This window comes from Lygodium microphyllum, chromosome 23, assembly GCF_053477565.2.
Source record: "Lygodium microphyllum isolate KBCC chromosome 23, Lygodium_microphyllum_v1.1.10, whole genome shotgun sequence".
Classification (NCBI taxonomy): domain Eukaryota; kingdom Viridiplantae; phylum Streptophyta; class Polypodiopsida; order Schizaeales; family Lygodiaceae; genus Lygodium; species Lygodium microphyllum.
The window spans coordinates 134,468,689-134,489,398 of record NC_141157.1 but is presented as its reverse complement, the minus strand read 5'-3'; the positions used below and the strand labels follow the sequence as shown (position 1 = coordinate 134,489,398).

At 45.6% G+C, this 20,710-nt stretch overlaps 1 protein-coding gene across 5 annotated transcripts in view; it reads right to left on the bottom strand.

Moving 5' to 3' along the window:
* Positions 1-20,710, bottom strand: part of LOC148016774 (cilia- and flagella-associated protein 251-like) — a 250,920-nt gene that overhangs the window by 58,051 nt on the left and 172,159 nt on the right. For 4 of the 5 annotated variants that reach the window (XM_087663990.1, XM_087663992.1, XM_087663989.1 and 1 more), the window contains exons 9-15: positions 10,900-11,063; positions 10,420-10,521; positions 10,278-10,334; positions 10,028-10,096; positions 9,748-9,813; positions 9,500-9,583; positions 9,297-9,416 (exon numbers count right to left, since the gene is read on the bottom strand). In XM_087663990.1, the coding sequence (XP_087520116.1) occupies positions 9,297-9,416; positions 9,500-9,583; positions 9,748-9,813; positions 10,028-10,096; positions 10,278-10,334; positions 10,420-10,521; positions 10,900-11,063 (662 nt within the window). The remainder of the gene's footprint in view (positions 1-9,296; positions 9,417-9,499; positions 9,584-9,747; positions 9,814-10,027; positions 10,097-10,277; positions 10,335-10,419; positions 10,522-10,899; positions 11,064-20,710) is intronic. The other variant, XM_087663991.1, reaches the window with a different exon arrangement.

Here is a 20,710-nt window from a genome sequence, read left to right as displayed (position 1 = left end):
GAGGAGTAGCGGGAGCCACAACTCCCGGTCGTGCTTCCTCTCCACTGACATAATCCCACAAATTTTTTGCCACTAATACATTCTTCATCATGAAAGACCAAAGGGAATAATTGTTCCCATCCAATCGGTCTTCCTTGGACACATAGGTGAATACATCTCCTCCCTGATTTGCCATTATTTCCCAAAAGGCAATAGAGCAATGTCAATGCAGTACGGGCTGGAAATCTGCAAATTTCCAGAAATTGCAGCAAACACAAGTCTGCAATTAATGTGCAAAGGGTACTCTGTCACAAAAACTGTCACTGATGCACGCTTTCCAAGGTGCAATTAGTGCTCAGCAGCACTAAAACATCAAAAGCCCCAAAATTTTCTGCCCAAAATTTCTGTCACAAATGTCTGTTACAAAAGCCCCAAAATGTGCATTCAATGTGTCACAGACAGACACAGCACGTTTCCCAATGTGCAAACAGTGCAGTGCAACACTGTTATGAATAAATCCCCAAAATTTTGCCAAAATCTCTGTCAAAAACAGTCGGTCTGTGACTGTATCAGCAGTTTAAATGCATCTGTCCTCCAAATACACAAAAGCCCCAAAATTTTCTGACCATTCAGTCAGAAATTTGCATGAAATTTACTTTTCCAGTAAATCTGTGCCAACTGCGTGTGAACCGCCGCTTCCAGAATTTTATTCTGGGCTGAAATAATAAAATTTTTGAAAATTTTACCTGGTCGTGTAGCACGTCGCGAGCTGCTGACGTGACAAAGGCAGGCGGGCAGGCGGGAGCAGGTCGTCAGACTGGCTGACCAGTCGCGATGGGCAGGCGGGCTGCACGTGGTCAAAAACGGCGGGCAGACGGGAGCAGCTCGTCTGGCGGGACAGGGCGTCAGATGGCGGGCAGACGGGAGCAGCTCGTCTGGCGGGACAGGGCGTCAGACTTGCGGGCTGACGATTTGCGTCAGGACACAGGCGGCACGTCAGGGCACCAGTGGCGGGACAGGGCAGACGGGAGCAGCTCGTCTGGCGGGACAGGGCGTCAGACTTGCGGGCTGACGAGGACTGCACTGTTGGACAGCGTGCTGGCATACGTCAGCGCCTGCAGCTGAATGTCAGACGTGGACCTGGTGCTGCTCGCGAGCTGCTGACGGACGACTACGACTGTTGACGGGCAGGACTGAGCTGCAAGTGACGTGGCTGCTGACGAAGGTACAGGCTGAACGTGCTGTACCAGACAGGTACTGACGAGCTGTCAGTGCTGACGCAAGTCCTCGGGAACCGAACAGAGCTGCTGACCAGCTCTGATACCAAATGTCAGATGGGAGAGGATCGAGGTGCAGCTGAAGTGCAGTAGACAGTGTGAGAGTGAGAGACAGAGTTGAGCACGACACCCAATGCTATAGTACTGAATAGAGTGTCTAATGAAAGTACAAATGATAACCCTTATACCTTAGAGTTATAAGGGGCTGTTCACACCCGAACACAGTAAGTGCCTGTAAGTGTGCACCACAAGCACATACAAAATAGTACACATAATCTGGGGGAAAAAACCTCTCCTACCGAGAGTAAAAAGTGCCCCAGTGTCCTAGTGATCACCCGCACACTCCCATATGAGCGTAGGCGTAAGTAAGGCGTGTGAGATACCCAACACAGTGTTGGTATGCACATATGAGCACGTGGCTGAATTTACATGGCATGAGTACAGATAGACTACCATCGTTTGATTACAGGCTCGATTGCCCTACTTTGAGCCTTAGTCATGCAAAGCTGAATAGTGTGATCAGGGCCGACATCACTAAAATGGAGACAAAAAGGACTTGGTCCAAGCCCCCTTTCCCATTAGGCACGAAAACAACACAATACCAATGTCATTTCTTGCAGCTTTCTCATGACAATTTCGTAGTGAGGCCTAGATACATGGATGCTCAACTTTCCCACGAACTCCGAGTTGCTATTGGTCAAATCCGCACCTCATCACATTAGTTGATGATTGAGATAGGTCGATGGAGCCATATTGCAGCCAATGAGAGGATGTGCTAGCTTTGTGGATGGGCGCTAGAGACGGAGGAGCACTACATTTGTAGATGTACAGTATACTATGATATCCGAGGCCGCTATCATTGCCTCTTTAAGGAGGGATTTGGACCCCTAAGACGGGTGATGGACTATGAGGACCAAAGATGCTTGGGCCTTTTCTTGCCAGAGCTCCAATGATGCAAAGCATTATTGTTATGGGATAGGAGGTGACCCCAGCATCATCCACCTCTCTAGAGAGCAGTTACAGACTACTTTAGTGTAGCTGAACCCCTAGCTGCAACCACCCCAGACAATACATCTCCTACTGATAGGCGTTGCCGAGATACAGCATCAAGAGGCATCACAGTTGACAGAGCTACAATGCTACGTAGAGCACGACCCCTGAGAGTACCTACTCGGCAACATAGGTGTGTCCATATGCGCCACATTCGCATCACGATTGCTCGTTATAGAGGCAGATTGGTGCAGTGACTCAGTCAGAGGTAGCTTGTAGAGTCTTGGTGGATTCCATAGACTGAGGGGGAGATACTCTCTCTCTCTCTCTCTCTCTCTCTCTCTCTCTCTCTCTCTCACGCACACACACACACACTCTGCCCCTCCCCTCCCGTAATGAGTAGTTATATTATATCAAATCACACGAGGAATACAAAAGTAATGGCAAAAGAAACATAAGAAATTGCCATATGCCAAGGCACCAAGTCCTCCCCCGGAAGAAGGCCATTGTGCTAAATGAGATCTAACTACCAATGTAGAAGACCCTTGAGCATAGCAATATGTGCTTGGACTCTAGAGACCAAATAAAAAATGAATGCATTATGAGTGACTCAGTTGTGTCAACAGCCCCAAAATTTGAGAAAGTGGAACAATATCTTCATGTGTGGTTGCACCAGAGTGGGATACCGAATCAAAGGGGCATTTTGACGGCTAACCACAATTCTCCGAATATCAAATAGGAGGGTCTATATTATTCTAGCTAAAGGGAAGCAAATAAATCTATGACGAGAGGATTCCACATTGGTAATGCAAAAAAAACAATTGTTGTTCGAGATTCGGCGCTTTGAAAGAACCGAGGCAAGGGGAAGTCCACCAATCCGAAGAAAGACCTTAACATTTGAATGGAGTCTTGTTTAAGTAAACTTCCGTCATAGTCATTTTCCAAATTTCCACCAAGCCTTAGATTTATGCAAGCCCCAAACAACATTGGATTTAGTAAACAGCCAATGATCTTTGATCATGAGATGATACACCTCATTAGCTAAAGCCGTTTCAAGATTGAGCCGGCTTGAAAGATCCCAATCTTGCCAAGAACTATTAGAATCAAGGGCGGAAAAGGATGTCTATGTTGCAATACAATTAAAAAAATGCCCCATAAGTCCCAAAATTTGCGAGGGATCTCTCCCTCTCTCTCTCTCTCTCTCTCTCTCTCTCTCTCTAGGAAGAAGCTTAGATTAAATAGGTAAAAGTATTTACATCATGCCTTCTGGCTAGCCATAAAAATCCTAACAATTCACAAGTCAATCAAGAAACAATCCATAGAAATGAAGGAAGGTGATCATGAAGATGGTACAACAAGGGCGGAGTGAATGGTGTCCATGCATGGAGCACCAACCTCTCCAATAATGAGGTGAACTGAAATCATAGAAAAAATCTGCTATTCTAGTCCACCAAATGTACCAAAGAGCAGTTCATCGCATGAAGTGAAAGAGGCAAGGATGATGAGATTGCAACCTAGCCGAAGAAGGGATTTTGTCAAGGACCCAAGAATGCACTAGCAATCTTTCACCTATTAACGAGGTCCACACTCTGGAAATGAAGTCCCAAACCTGTATGACAACCGGGCAAGAAATAAATAGATGAATTGGTGTCTCATCACAAGTAGTACAAAAGATGCATCTGCCATGGGATATATTTTGGGCCTGTAGTAGCACATTGCTCGTGGGGAGACCCCCAATGAGAAGCCTCCAAAGAAAAACTTTCCCTTGATATGAAAGCTTTGACTTTCATAAGTGAAGCAGGTGATCCATCTACTTAGCCACACTATCATGAACCGATCAAACATTGTTAGTTGTTTCAATAATCCATCTCTTATCCTTTACCATTTTGTGGTAAATTTGATTAGCTAATTGCTTCAGAAAATCTTGCAGTTGCACGAAAGCCCAATCCAACCATGGCAACAAGGGTAAAGGAGCGGGCAAGGGAAAGTGTCTTTGAAGGCAATCCTCAAGGTTGACTTAAGTAACATATAACCTCTCGAAATTCGAAAGCAATGGCGAATGTGGAGAAAAGAATAAACCCTTTCCTAAACTGGGTATAACAACATCCTAGATCATCTTCAAGCCCAATCTTGCCTTCCTATTAAATTTAGCCATTTGCAATTGTTTGTCAAGCTAGTCAAGCAACCTAGAAGTAGCCAATACCTTTGGTTGGAATGAATTCGCTTCCTTTTCGAAGTTTGGAGGGCGCCATATAGTAAGGCAAAGAGAGTCTTGCCATGATGCAACCAAGTGGGTGAGAAGAATAAACTTCAAAGTTTTAAATAGTTGGGTGGAATTTAGGATATTGCACCATGAGGCCTAGAAAGTAGTACGCCCGTGGAAAATGCTCACATCCTCCATAAAAACTTGGCAATATCGGTCCAAGGGTGATGTTGAACACACAAAGCTTGTAAAAAGAGCAAACCTCAAAGCTATCATGTGGATTTTCACATCCAACATGGCTGCACCACCCAATCGTTTTGGCATATTCACATGTTGCCAAGAAACCCACACTTGGCCCATATGATTTCCTTGTTTTTTCTAGAGCATGAAGTGGACATGCTACACTATCTCATACAACAACTTTTGCATCCATGGAAGCAATGGCAAAAAATATGAAATCATGCTTATCATAATTGTTTGGGCCACTTTCAATCGCACATGTAGAGGCCAACCTTGAGATTTCCAATACATAAGCTTATTATGTATGCGGAAAGACATCCAGTTGAGCAAGGCTGAAGGATCCACATCCACCCCTATGGAATAACCTGGTTACCAAGTAATGTCACCTCAAAGAACCACATCCCCCTGCCACCCCAACTTATTCAAGTACCTCTCTATACAAGTGGTCAAAGTAGATTTTTGTGCATTGATACATAAGCCCAAAGCAAGACCAAAAAGGCTCCCCGAATCTCCACGGCCCTTTCCAAGTTGGATCTTTCAGCCTCGATGAACATAAAGGAATCATCAGCAAGAGACTAACCCAAAAGTTTTTCTCCACTAGGAGGAGGTGCTAATCTAGCAATCTCTTCATCAATACCCAACTTATCTAGTAGAGAGAGCATAAGATGTGTCACGAAAGCAAACAACAAGGGACTAGGAGGATGTCCCTGGTGAAGCAAGTGAGTAAGAGCAATCTCCTCAGCCACTTCCCCATTAAGCACAATATGCACAAATGCATCAATGCTAATAGTATCAATGTATCAATAAGAAATACCATTCAAGGCCCAAAACCCATAGCAAACATTAAGTGTCATAGAAAGGACCAACTAACATGATCAAATGCCTTCTCAATATCAGTTGGATAATTACAACCTACTAGTCAGAGGCTTTTGCATAATCAATTCCCAATTGTACATTAAGAATATTGTCCATAATGTTGTGTCGCTTGATGAAGCCACACAATTGCGGGTGAATTAGCTGCCAGAAAACGTTTTGTAGTCTATTCGCAATGATCTTGGAGAAAATTTCATATAATTCATTGGGCAAGCCATCCCAACCTCGGCTTTTCCTATGAGGCAGATGAGACAACACCTCCTCAACCTCCTCCTCAGTGATATCAGCCTCCATAAAATCCCCCCATTCAGGTTTAACCTAGTTACGCACCATGCCAAGAGCATAATTGCGAGCAATATGAACTGCATTAGTAAGAATTTCTTGAGGACCCAACAAAGATATATAATATCGGAGGCACATCTATAGATAGAAGAGGCTCAATGACCACCTCATTTTGTGGATCCAACAAGTGCACTATATTCTCACACATATTTTTGGCAAAGCCTAGTATAAAATTGATGAGTTTGGCAATTACTATCATATAAGGCATCCAAACACGTCTGCATTCTACTCATCATGGACAGCCTGCATTTTGCATTTCAACCATTCAAAGTAAGTGAATGGACAGCCTGCATTTTACATTTCAACCATTCAAAGTAAGTGAATAACTCATCAGAGGAGTCCTTGGCTTTTGCAAGGTGACAGAGTATTCCAACAGGGATTGCAAATGCTGTAATTCAGCGTTAAATGCAGATGCTTGCTGAATACCATAAACTCTAGACAAATCTCGTGCAGTATTCCAAAAGATTGCCCATGCATGCAACCCCTCAGATAGAGCCTGTTTGCCGAAGGAAGCTATCAATTACAGCATGTATTCTGAAAACTGATCATGCAATAGAAAGGATAATTGAATCTCAAGGGCATATACCCTAGTTGGGCCTTGAAGGCATCCACAGGATCATTTCCATGATCAAAGGAAAATGGTCAAAGAGGATGTGCTGTCTCTCCGCCCATATATTAAGCACTGCCAGAAGGAAAGAATTGCTTTGACAAATGTATATTCTATCCAATCTATCCTAGGTTCTAGTATGTTAAAGAGAATGAAAGGTAAAACCTTGCTCTGATGGATGGAGCTTGGACTACATGGCTTATTTTAATGAGGAGGTTGTCAAAGCATCCCATGTCTACCATTCTAGACCATCCATCACAGAATGAGGCGAAGTTGCCTATTCCACAAACTCATTACAAACCCTTGGCGGGCCAAATTGAGACAATGCAAGTCCACCCAAAGCTGCTGCTGATCCAGAGCTGTATTGAAAGCATATATCCCCACTAGCCAAAGAGCCTCCCCCTTGTACATAATCTCCACAAGCATAAATTTGCCTTAAGCATACTGGCAAATCAAAGAAGGTTGACGCAAGAGCAAACAACGAATAGGATCGTAGATCTACCATACTATGAAATCCTTATATACATAAGTGGAACCAGCCATAGCATGTTGCTTGTGCTCCATTGCACATAATATATCCCACTTGCGAGCAGAACTAGTCCTCCATAGCCTTTAACATTCCATAACGCTATTCTCATGATAGAATAGAGAAGGGAAAACTATTGCTGCAATGCTTTCCCTTTGGCATCTGCAGTTTTACTAGCGAGGCTGATCAACATAGATGAGCTTTGCAATTTGCAAAGGGCCATTATGTATTACTGCATTTTGAAAAGGCAAGGCTGAAAAAGATGAAGGAAAGAGAGATTATATCCAAAGTTGAGCATGAGATCCTATGGGCCCTTCCAAGTGTTGGAGGAGATTAGTGATGTGGTATATTGGTTGAAAATGCCTCCACATTGGCAAATGCATAGTTGCCTCCGTACGACGTACGGTATTGTTCATACCATACCATCCATACGCTATGTAGCCGTATGGATTCGTACGTTATTTTGGGTCTATTTGGGCCACCTCGCCTACGCATCGTGCATCCCGCATCCCGCGTTCCCTATGCCTCCGCCTTTACTCTTGCGCGTTCCGCCTGCTTGCATGGCACTAGACAGGGAGCCACCCAACGCCCGCTCACAGAATTCTACCAAGTGCCAGCTACCATGGCCACAGGGGATCACCCTAGCCATAGCCATGCCAAGAAGCAAAGCCCGCCGCCCACGCCCAATCGGCCCCCGCCCCCAGAGGAGGTGCATGTCAAGGATACAAGGGATACTTCGCCACCACCGGAGGGCCCTGCTCCGCGGATTCAGCCTCTCGATGTTAGATAGACCCATGCGGGACATTTTAGGATGACCAAGCTCCATGAGTAGTTCCACACCATACTTGGAACACATATGAATTGTACCTAGCCTATATACCATTTTGTACCTACTCAATTAGTTTATCATAGCATTAGATGGTAGCTTTACTGTGACTTGGAAAGTTTCCCAAACATTTTGTATGTAACGTTTTGGTCTCATAGGCCAACTTGGGCTTTCGTAGATGTTAATATAACTCTCTCTCAATATATATATATATATATATATATATATATATATATATATATATATATATATATATATATATATATATATATATATATATATATATATATATATATATATATATAATGTGTGTGTGTGTGTGTGTGTGTGTGTGTGTGTGTGAAACACACTTTGTAGTTAAAACACCGACATGCCCAAATAATATCTAGTCAACATTATTATCTAGAATTGGAAGATTGGAACAGTCAGCAGATGGAGGTGACTCAAACAAGGGAACTGCTACTGAGAAGTGATCAGAGAATGTGATCCCTGGGGTGAGGTCTGTAACCACCAATCAACATGAGAAACTCTGGCCTATGTTGGTTCCTTTTGCAGATCTGCATCAGTACACCTCACTTTAGCAATTGGAAGATTGGAACTGTCAGCAGGTGGAGGTGACTCAAACAAGGGAACTGCTACTGAGAAGTGATCAGAGAATGTGATCCCTGGGGAGAGGTCTGTAACAACAATCAACATGAGAAAACCTGGCCTATGTTGGTCCCTTTTGCAGATCTGCATCAGTACACCTCACTTTAGCAATTCCATTTGCACTAAGCAGAATTACACTGGTTGGGAAATGATTAATGCAATCACAGCCCACATATCAGGGCTTCCCCCTGTAGCCAGATTACGATTACAGTATTCCTTCAAACACTATCCAACACTGGGTCTGACATCAGTCATACACCACATGACATTGTATCAAAGTAGATTTGGCTGCACGAAAGAATGCCCAGATTTCGCTGCATGACAGAATGCCCACTGGGTTTTCTCAGATGGCACCCAGGGCCCTTTCTTCAACCAAGTCAGATCTCCAGCAGCTGGCATTACCGACTACTGCATTTCCTTTGAAAAGAATAAGGTTCAAGTTGGACACATAATGATCAATAACCAATTTCTTAAAGCACTGCTTTAACAATACAATGCAAACCTGAGAGCACAGGGGTGAGATGCTTCCTACTGTATATCTTGTTCATCTATGTTCACATTTAAAAAGCTTTGGGGTGTTTCATAATTTGAAGTAAATGGGAGAACATTGTCTTTGAAAGAAAAAATCAGTTCACGTTCAAACACGGTTATTGATATGTCAATTTGTTATTACTCTTTGCTAGCAATCAAATATATGGTATCCCATAAATTTGTCACCATATGAGCAGAACAAGGATCTCCCAACAACTAAAACTGCTGAGGAAGGCAGACAACGTTCATTATACTTGTCCAATGCTGAACAGCCTGTTTTGTCCATCAGCGTCTTTTGCACAATGCAGACCTACTATTGTCCTTGCATGTGATCGAAATTTCCCAATGTACACCCATTTGTCTTCCGCATGACTCTGAATGTAACATGTCAGGTTTAAAGATTGCCATCAATGAGATGTTGGTGCATCAGGTCAAGCAGCTTCTTGCAAATGCATACCTTGGAAAGAGAGCAGCTAAGGACTGACACTGCAAAGCTCGCATCTGCTATTGCTAACAGAGTCTCATCATTTGAAAATTCCAGCTGTAAATTCATCCAAAAAATTTGACCATATTATAATGTTACCTATGTACCACTCTTGAAAGTTGCAGCTCTCATCACTTTGTATAGTTTCTGTGCAATGGTTTATCAAACAAACATAGAAGTCCGTGGAAGCTTCTATCATTGGAAGTAAAAACAGGACCTGCCTTGGTAATACCAGACCTAGAGATGGCAATACTTTCTCTCTCTTGTAACGTGTCAGAATCTATTATCTGCAAGCTTGCCAAAACCACGAGAGAGAGACTGCCAGTTTTAGATGCCATGTTTTGATGGGTGCTACAGTAGAAAGCAACTTCACAGTTTCTGAATGTATATTTCACCTCACATTGAGGGCCTTCACTATGCATTAACACAATAGGGACAGTGCTTTACCTGCAAACAAATACAGCATCAGAGAATACAAAAACTTCTGTTAGGAATTTATACCTTCAAAACTCCATTAGAGAATCCACATGCCACCACCAAACCAGAAGGGGAATAAATGACTACTTCTGCCTGGCATACAGCACCATCAAATCTCAGTATTTTTTTCTGTTTTAACGTGAAAAGTAATCTAATTGTGATGCACAAGACGTGTTAGAAGTTGACTCAAAGGTTGACTTGTCCTCTTAGATTCAAATTAAACATATTCTCTTTGAAAATTCGTCTAATGGTCCTCTCAGACATACTAACTTACTCGAAGCTTGGAGAACTCCCGCTGCATACATATCCTGTGTGTGCTATAGTCATGCACCTGGTGCATTTATATGTAGTATCAAGACGAGTGGTGTAACTTGTTACAGTAATTACCAGAGAAGAGTTTCAGCTGGAAACCAAACCTGTAATATCCCATTTTCCGTAATGATTGCAAAGTGTGGCAATTGCGGATGTGCAGTTACACTTCTAACCATTTTTGGCACGCAATCCATCAGTTCATCCCCCTACATATCCAAATAAAGGATGAACAAACAACAGCCAAAAGGTGGTAGCATATCCTCATGATTCAATACATGACATAAGTTAAGGGAATTGACCAGAACACAAGAATGCTAGTTATGTTTCTTAAATAACAAGGATTTTAACCAAAACACATGTACAACCAGAGTTAACATTGCAGATCAGTTCTGCCACAGAAGCCTAAAGGCTAAAAGACATGCTTTTCTGGATAAATTTTATGCAAATCCACATCATGATTTTGAAGCAATCCCATGTGTGAGTAGAACATTTACTAGACAATTATGAAGTGAAATAGTCATGGGTTTCTTGAATCTTATTCTAATATGTTATTTTCTTACAGGTCAAAATGGTCAGCTGCTTACTTTGCATGGCAAGGAGCCAGGCTGCTCCTCAAAAATAGCTGCTTGCAGAAATATTGCATGCCCCTTTTTGGTACCAACCACAAATGGTGGCACTTTAAGTGTTATCTCTATTGAATCTGACCTACTTTGACCAAGCGTCGAGAAAGATATTGATGAAATCTCTCCTGCCTCATATTCAAACTGCTTTTCTTAGTTTGAGTAGATAGGGCATTAAGTACAATGCTAAAAGACAACATCAAAATAGTTTCTTCTTCATGTATTGGCATTACTTTACAACATATTTCGTATTTCAAGAACTTACATGCAACATTGATTTGGAAGGTCATATTACAAAAGCATTTGCTAAGGTTGATGCCAAAATCAAACGCCTGTTCGGTTTGACAAAAAATGATCATTCAAGTGTATAAGGGAGGATCTTCCCAAGTTGTAAATGAAACCAGCCTTCAAGAAAAGCAAAAGTCAGTAGAATGAGTCGAAAATGATTGGCCCCAAAGCCTACCACTCTTGCAGTATTTCTTTATGATTACTGAAGAGCATTACAATGGCCAATTCCTCAGCTGAATGGTCCAACCTGGATTGTGCCGCAACCAAACACATTTGATTCACCTAAAAATCCTTTCTACAAATCACAAACACCATTACAGCCAAATTCACTGAAGAATCCACAGGCATGCCCTTCAAAATCAGGCAGGGTGAGTCCTAATGCATCTGCCACTTTTCGCTCCCACCAATAGAGCTTTTTGGGCAACACAACTGACCCAATAGCACTTTTAACAGGTTTCAACATGCATTACAAACCAGCAGATAACATGTGAACTTTGTATCCTTGATGCTATTTTCAAATGAAATTTCTGTCCAGAGTACATAAAAGGATGTCCAGTGCTTTTTGGCCTTTATTCAAGGATGTGATGACTGCCATTGGCACTGTTTTGGTGCCTCCAAGCATGCAGGCAGCAAACCAAAATCACGTGTGCATGTTATGGGATACGACACGCAAAAGACCAAATAGGTTGAGCTTGAATTGTTCTAGTGTGCATCCCTTGAGGTTTAGACCCAAATGCCAAGGTTGATCTCAATGCTAAGGCGGGCATGATGTTTGATGGGCCTAGGATTGATGAACGTCTTGTACAGACAGATTTGGCTAAAGGCAAACAATCCATGCTGTCTTGAGCTCTGCTTGGATTGATGTTTATACCAAAAAAAAGAAAAGCTTGATGTTGAGCTGCCAGCTGGCACATCGATTGGATCTCAAGACTCCTTCCATACATATGTACATAGAAAGGATAAGCCTTCTCAGAAGTGTAATGCAACTGATATGGATCCCTCTAGTTATCAAGAAGGACGGAAGTAGAAAGCGAAGGAGCATAGCAAGGGAATCAACCATATGTACTTTACGAGCATCACAAGCACTGCACCTAGGGATCACCTTCGCCCTTTCCCCACTTCACATACTTAGGGCACCTTAAGGGCAGGATACACCTAGGGAGCTCCCACTTGGCTACGGTAGACCTGTCTCCCTAAGTCACACCCATAGCACCTCCCTTTGCACAAGAATGAGGTCCTCAAGTGTGAGACCACACCTCCAGCTTGTTCTTAAGATTTGACCCAACTCCCAGTTCCACTGACATAGACACCATGCAAGCATTGCATTGTGAAATAGGCACACTCCCAAGAACTGTACTTTTTTTTCTTTTCAGGTACATTCGGCAACCCACAATCAACCATTGGCATCAGGGGTTCGGTAACTGGAGATTACACCACCCCATCTTCCCTTTGATAAGAAGGGCACGATAATTATTCCTTGGGACCACCGTTATCTGCGATCAGCTTCTAAGAATGAGGATAGACCCCCTACTTCCAAATCTAAGCTTCATGGGTAGAATGCCTTTGCAATGCTAGCAATTTTCTGGATGATGGGGTGCTCAAAGCATTGGCATCTAAGGTTAAATCGAGGTAGGATCAGCCTACAGTCTAAGCTTTGTTGGGTTTATGAATGAATATTGCCACTTGGAATGTCCATGGTGTTTTCCCTTGCAACAAACAATATGATATGTGGCATGTTTTGCATGAAAATGAATGGGACGTGTTGTGTGTTGTGGAGCACAAGAGTAAAAAAGAAGTGAGCATAATTATTCAATACCATGGATACAAGTTGTTTTATGCTAGGGACGCTGCGATGAGGCACTCTAGCGTCCTGATCATTGTTTGAAAAATTTCAGCCTCTTCTAGTTGAAAATGATGTGTTTGGCCGATTCCTGGTGATTGAAATTATACATGAAGGCAAACTTTTGTCGCTGGTGGGAGTCTATGTGTTGGGTATTTCACTCACGCCTCACTTACGCCTATGCTCACATAGGAGTGTCGGTGATCAGTAGGACACTGGGTTACTTTTTACTCTCGGTAGGAGAGGTTTTTCCCCCCAGACTTATGGTATTATTTCGTATGTGCTTATGACACACACTTACGGGCACTTACCGTGTCCGGGTGTGAAGACTCCCCTACAACCCTAAGGTTTAAGGGTTGTACCTTGTACTTTGAGTTTACACTCTTTCAATCTATTGTATTGGGTGTCGTGCTTCACTCTCTACTCTCTACTGGTTTTCTATGCTGAGCTTCGATCTTGTCCTTCCTCACATTTGGTACCAGAGCTTTGGCTCTGTTCAACTGAGGCCCGGTTCAGCTCAGCTCGTTCAGCATTCGGGAATTTCTGCTCAAGTCTTGCTTCAACCTTTAGAAGGAGATGCCCTGCTCCTCTGCCTTGCACAGCAGTGCCAAATCCTCAGCAGCTCAACCTGCTTCTCCCCATGCCAGCTCCCCCGCTAGTCCCATCTGAAGTGCCAGCACCCGTCAGTCCACTCCAAAGCGCCTCCAAACTCCTGCCTGCTGAGCGTTGCGTCACCTGCATGTGGCCAATGCCACCTGTTTGTGTGCAGCGTGGACTCTGCAGCTCCATGCCTGAGAACCGCCCATCAGTGCGCCCGCCCATCGTCAGAGTGTCACCCACTTACTAAGCACTACCCGCCCGACTGACAGTCTATGCCCCTATGCTGTTCGTCACTTGCGCTACCCCTGCCCTGCGACGTCAGTCGCCTCGCCCGCCAGCTCACCTGCGACGTCCGCTGCCAGTCAACCCGTCGAAGGCGTGCCTGACAGCCTTGCATTTTTTCCTGGGAACATTCATCAAAATTTTTTGGGGCTTTTATGTTTTCTGGGAACATTGGCATACGCACTGCAGTTGCAGTCACTGACAAACTGTTTTGACAAACCCGAGGCAAGAAATTTTGGGGATTTTGCTGGTACAGTGTTGCTGAACACCGATTGCACATTGGACTGCGTGCATAACAGATAGTTTTGATATGCACCTATATACACTAATTGCAAAAAGTTATTTCTTGCAATTTTTGAAAATTTTCAGATTTCCAATGTAGTCCGGCTTCGACATTGCTCTTTTGCATTTTTTTATAATTGAAAATCATGGCAAATCACGGAGATGTTTTCACCTATGTATCCAAGGAGGACAGGTTGGATGGAAATAACTATACACTTTGGTCCTTCATGATGAAGAATGTACTTGTGGCTAAAAATCTTTGGGATTATGTCAATGGAGAAGAAGCTCGACCTGGAGTTGTGGCTCTAGCTACTCCTCCAGGAGGACGTGCACCACGGGCACCTCAACCTACTCCACTTCAGCCACTTCCCCAAAGAACAACAACTCAAAAAGCATGGGATACACAGGATGCACAGGCTTTGTTGCTGATTGCATTAGCAGTTCAACGATCAATCATCCCCCACATTCGTTCAGCTGCTTCTTCACGAGAAGCTTGGCTAACTTTGGAGTAGATATTTACAGGCAAGAATGAGACTCGCATCTCTTTCTTAAAGAAAGAGCTAGAGACGTTGAAAATGGATGAAGGTGATTCTATTCAAAATCACTTGAACAAAATTTAGGACTTGCGAGAGCAACTCATGAATGTTGATGAGTACTATTCGGATGCACAAATGATATCTACCACTTTGAACTCATTACCTCCCTCGTATTTGGCTTTTCATACGGCCTTAAACCTCACCATGAGAATTGCCGCGCAGCCAATCACTTTTCTTCAGTTAGTCAATTTGCTTCTAAAGGAGGAGCAAACACGGAGGAATAGTGGTGTGGATGCTATAGCCTGTGAGCACGCTTTTATGGCTAGACAGAAGGGCAAAGGCAGCCAAGTGAAGAATGCTCGGCAGAGCTCTAGGACTTCTAGCACATTACAGGCAAACAAAAAACAAGGGGGACACGCAAGCCAAAAAGGAAAAATGCCATTATTGCAAGAGCCAAGCCACTACATCACTGAGTGCAGAAAGCGCATTGCAGAAGAAAAAGGAGTCAGGAATGTCTGTTTCTGATGCTCCTTCCACTGCTACTGAGTCCACGTCCTTTGTTGCAGACAAGGACTATTGTTTTTACACATACACTTATGACACCTCTTGGGCAGATCGAGCATTCAGCTCTACTAAGGATGCAAGCACTTGGTTTTTTGACAATGGTGCTTCTAGGCATATTACATCTCGCCAAGATTTATTTGCATCTGTTCATGCAGCTCCAGTTGGCAAGTTTATACAGTGTGCCAACAATGCATCATACCCTGTTAGAGATATTGGGGAGATTATGCTCACAGCCATTGATGGCTCTATTATCCGCCTGCAGGATGCTTTATTTGTGCCAGGCATAAAGAAGAATTTGCTCTCTATCTCTTCTTTGGCACAATTTGGATTGCAGGTCACATTTGATAATGACCGATGCATGGTGAGAGACAAAGAACACATGACTTTGGTCTTGACAAGCACTTTATGTCATGGGTTATACGAGTTGGATGCTATTTCACTTAATTAGTTCAGCGTATTTGACATCCACTCTTACTCCTGCTATGATACAAGCAGAGTTATGGCATGCTAGGATGGGGCATGTGAACTTTGGCAACTTGATGCTCTTACAGCGTACGCACACGCTAGATGGATTACCTCTACTCAAGAGACCTCCTGAGCACTTGTGCAAAGGATGTATTTTGGGAAAAATGCATCGTTTTTCATTTCCCCATGATGTTGCTTTTCGAGCAATAGCCAGGTTGCAATTAGTGCATTCAGATGTATGTGGGCCTATGCAAACAAAGTCATTGGTAGGATGTTACTATTTTGTGACTTTTATTGATGACTTTACTCAATTTCACTGGGTCTACTCTTTGGTCAAAAATTCAGAAGTGTATAATGCATTCTTGACTTTTATTGCACTTGTTGAAAACCAGTCTGGTTGTAAAATTAAAACTCTCCATTCGAAACCGAGGGGGGGAATACATGTCCTCTATGCTGAATTCCTTTTTGAAGTAGAAGGGTGAACAGATGCCCCACCAAAGCTTTGAAGAAAATTACACCTCTTGAGGTCTGTTGGACACTTTTGTACCTTTAGGTACCTTGCATATGCACATATTCCAAAGGTACTCAAGAAAAAGTAAGATAACAAGGCTGTTAAATGCATTTTTATGGGATATAGCAGTGAGAGCAAAGGCTACAGACTCTATGATCCTGTTTCGAAAAAGGTGTTTGTCAGTAGGGATGTACTATTTGATGAAAAATCAGAATTGTCGCTGGTTGGTTTAGATACATATCAGGCTGCCTGTGATGTATTTGAAGGGCTTCTACCCCATTACATTTGGTGATTCAGTTGGAGTTTCAGCAACTGAACTCAATGTTCAGCCAGCTACTCCTTTGGAAAATGCAGAAAATCAGCCATTGGCTGATCTGAATATTCAGCAAAGTGATGAAACTGAAATTCAGCAAGAGCTTATGCACAGTCGGGAGGCAAGACAAATGCCTAGATGGTATTTACAGACTATGAAAGATAAGTCATCTGGATGCGAAGTACCACATTCAAGTGTATCCATCACTAACTGCTTAGAGGAGCAATACTTTAGCTAGCGCTCTCCCGCCCATCACGTCGCTCTGCTCCCGCCTGTCTGATCGTCGTGCCCCACCCCGCCCCGCCCCGCCCCGCCCCGTCTATTCGTCGTGCCACTCCCTCCCTTGCTAGCGACTCCCTTCGTCTGTTCGTCGTGCCATTGCTAGCAACTCCCTCCCTCGCCATCAATAGGAACCACTCTCCTCGTCATCACCTGCGCCCATCCCTCTCGCCTTCGCCAGCTCCCTGCACGCCGCCTGCCCTCGCGCCACCTGTGCCCGCCCTGCTCCAGCCGCCTGCGTCTACCTGTCCCCCCCTCCCCCCCCCAGCGGTTTTCTTCCCCCCTAGCCGCCTCCCTGCCTATCTTTTTTCTCCCCTCCAACCCCCCGCCCCCACGTGCTATCTTGCCAAGAGGCCTGGCCCTCTGTTAGGTTGCCAAACCACCATCATCGAAAACAGAAATCCCCCCTTCGCCATCGACACCCCCCCTTCCCCCTCCAGTTGCTCCCTCCCCCTGCAGCAACTCCGCATCCAGTAGCATTGCAGCGTGATAGGTAGGTTCTCCCAAAAGGGACGCGCAATGGAAACCTATGGTCAGACACCGGCGCAGTTAGCGAGTGCCCCCCAGTCAAATACCTTGTGCGTAGTCCTCTCTGAGGAGCAGCTCTTAGCCGTCTGAGCTAAAGAGCTGGAGCTAATGGAAATAGCGATTTATGGTTAGGTAGTAGGACATTCCCAGCTTCGAGACTGGCTTCACTCCACCTGCGCATCGGCACAATGCAGATCATGGAGGCGGTCCTATTGGGCCAAGGGATCTTCATGGTCCGCCTCAGCTCGGCAGACGCAGCTCACGAGCTACTCGCCAATTCACCATATGCGTCCACGAAGGGGGTCATATACATGGTCCCTTGGTACAGTGGCTTTACTGTGGAGGCATTTGCACTCCACAACAGGTTTCTTTGGCACCCGGTGACCCTTCTTTTCCCCGGCCTGGCGATTCAGTATCGCCAGTTGGTGGAAGACTTTGGACGGCTCTTCGGCACTGTCCTGCCCGCGTCCTTCGCAGATGCAACGACAATTGTAGGAGTTCCAAAGGTACGGGTGGCAGTGAAAGAGGTCAAGAATATCCCACAGTTCCTAGAGATTGAGGTAGGCGGACACTCCTTTAGGCAGCAGGTCAGTGTGACTGGGCAACCAAGGTAGTGCCAGCATTGCCACGACTTTGGGCATCAAGCAGCAGTTTCTACGCGTTTCGGAGCCAAGGTGGCTCCGCCCATAGGTCCGCAGGTGGACGCTGACAGTTTCACACAGGTCCAGAGATGACAGAGAGGAAGACGGCAAGCGGGGGCGCAGCCAACTCCTCAGACCCAGCCTCGTCAACAAGGTGTTGGCGGGCGAGCGGCCCCCTCTCGATAGAGTACTCCACAGCCCCCCCCCCTGTCCGCCCCACCCGACAGGACCGTAGCCCCCGACATTCTACACATGCGCCATAGACTGCCTCGCCTGAGTTCCCACCTGCGAGTTGCCGAGCACGGAGAGTTCCCACTACCTCTAGAGGTGGGGATCTTCGTGGTTCGTAAGTCAAGGAGGGGTAAGGTCCATCTACTAGCACCACCAGATGGACCACACTGCGCCTTTTTTCTTCAATCATCTTACTCAGAGGAGTGGATGACTACACAGATTGAGAAGGAGTTAAAGAGTCAAGTGGCGGATCACATCTCCCAGTGGATGGGAGATGAAGGATTAGCACTGTTTGCACAACAATGGCCAGGTTGCATGATGGACATTAACTCGTGGGTTGGCGCCGACATCCTGCACTTGAGCATAATCTTTCGAGCCCCCCCATAGTGGAGACCGCCGAGGGATGTGATCGAGTGGCCCCCGGCATAGGCAGTCCGCTTCTACTAGTGTACAGAGTCACGATTTTCAGCATGGCTGATAGATGCATTGATAGTACCACTTGCAGCATCTATCACCCCTATGGTCCGGCTGAGGGCCACCATGGGGGACTGGAGTTCACCATCTAGACCGGCGGCATAGCGCACTTCCATGCCTCACAGCCTCTCCTCCTCAGCTGCAGCATCCACACTGAACAGATGCCTGTTCGGTCAGTCACAGGTTTCCCCATGAGCTTACATCTTGCATCCTAGAATGTGAATAGTCTCCACTACGGTGGGGCATGTGGCTCCAGGAATCTGATTGTTCGGTAGGAGTTGCAGCCTGCCCTTGCCGAACGGATCGACATCTTACTTTTGCAGGAGCACAAGCTCACCTTCGCGCAGGCTCAGCGGGTTGGGAAGGTACTTTCGGGCAACTGGCATACTTACTGGGAGCATGCCATAGGTGCCCACGGCAGGAGTGGAGATGTATGCACCTCTATTGGCCCGAGTCTCACCACTTGTGTACAAGACCACGGGGCGATAGTGGCAGGAAGGGTTCTATGGATCAGACTGGATATTGGGGACTTGTATATTGGAGTCCTCAATGTCTATGCCCCTACTGAGGTTACGGCACGCAGCAGGTTCTCGGTGGAGATTACAGCTGGACTCCCAGAGGTGGACTCCTGGATTATTGGAGGAGACTTCAACAACCTGGAGGCTTTGGAGGACTAGCAGGGCAGAGGAAGAAACTACCAGGGCATGACTGGAGAGGAGCAGGAGGCATGGGAGGTTTTTTCCTTGTAGTCAGAGCACGTGATGCCTGGAAAGACCCGGCCTTACACAAGGGGGAGAGGTTGTTGGACTTCTCCTGGGGATACAGGCGGCTAGGTAGAACCCTACTGGAGCGGTTGGACAGGTTTTATGTTGGAGAGTGAGGAGGCTCTCGTGGAGGTGAGATTGAGCAATTGGCAGGCACCACGTTATCCGATCACTGCTCGGTTCTCCTGACACTTGACCCCCCAGCATCCGCCCCAGATACACGATCCTGTCGGAACCCTAACTCGATCTATAGGAGGGAGGAGGTGTCGAGACAGATAGAGCATATTTGGACTAGAGAGTGGGACCGGATAGCAGAGGAGGTTGCAGAGGTCCTAGCTGAGTCAAGCAGAATTTGCCAAGAGGTAGCCATACAGGCCTGGTAGCAGTGTTCGGAGGAGGAGAGAGCACTCCAGCGGGACCTTGCAGCCACGCAGAGATTATTGCAGGAGGCACCAGGGGACCCCACCCTCCACGCAGAGGAGGTGCGCGCGCGTGCAGCCATTGCTGGCCTAGAGGACAGGCACTCGGAGTTCTCTTTCCACACTTCAGCAGCCTTCTGGGCGCGAAAAGGGGACATGATGTGTAGGGAGTTCTTCCAGGTGTACCAGCCCCGCACCGCGGGAGAGCAGATACGCAGCCTTAGGGATCAGTATGGGAGGACCCATTCTAGCCCTGATGAGGTGATGGAGATTGCCATCGACTATTACACGTGTCTCTTCCAGCAGAAGACAGCTTTAGCTAGAGGACAGAGATGCAGACAACAAGTATGGGATCACACCCGGTCCCTCGTCACAGAGGAGATAGGACACTCCCTCCTAGCCCCCTTCACAGAGAAGGAACTAGAGGAGGCTTTTCATACATAGGATGGGCAGAAATGCCCGAGGGAGAATGGCCTCTCTAAGGCTTTCTTCACTACGTACTGGCAAGTGGTGAAGGACCCCCTACTGAGGGCTTTCCAGAAGATCTTGACCTCAGGACAGATGCCAGGGAGTCTCTCGGCAAGCCTTGTCAGTCTTCTCCCCAAAGGGGGAGACCAGTTGGAGCTCTTCCAGTGGAGACGGATCACCTTATTGTCAGTGGCCTATAAGGCACTGGCAAAGATGATTGGTAGGCGATTACGCCCCGTGCTTCCAGATATCATTCATGACACATAGACAGGCTTTGTCCAGGATAGGAG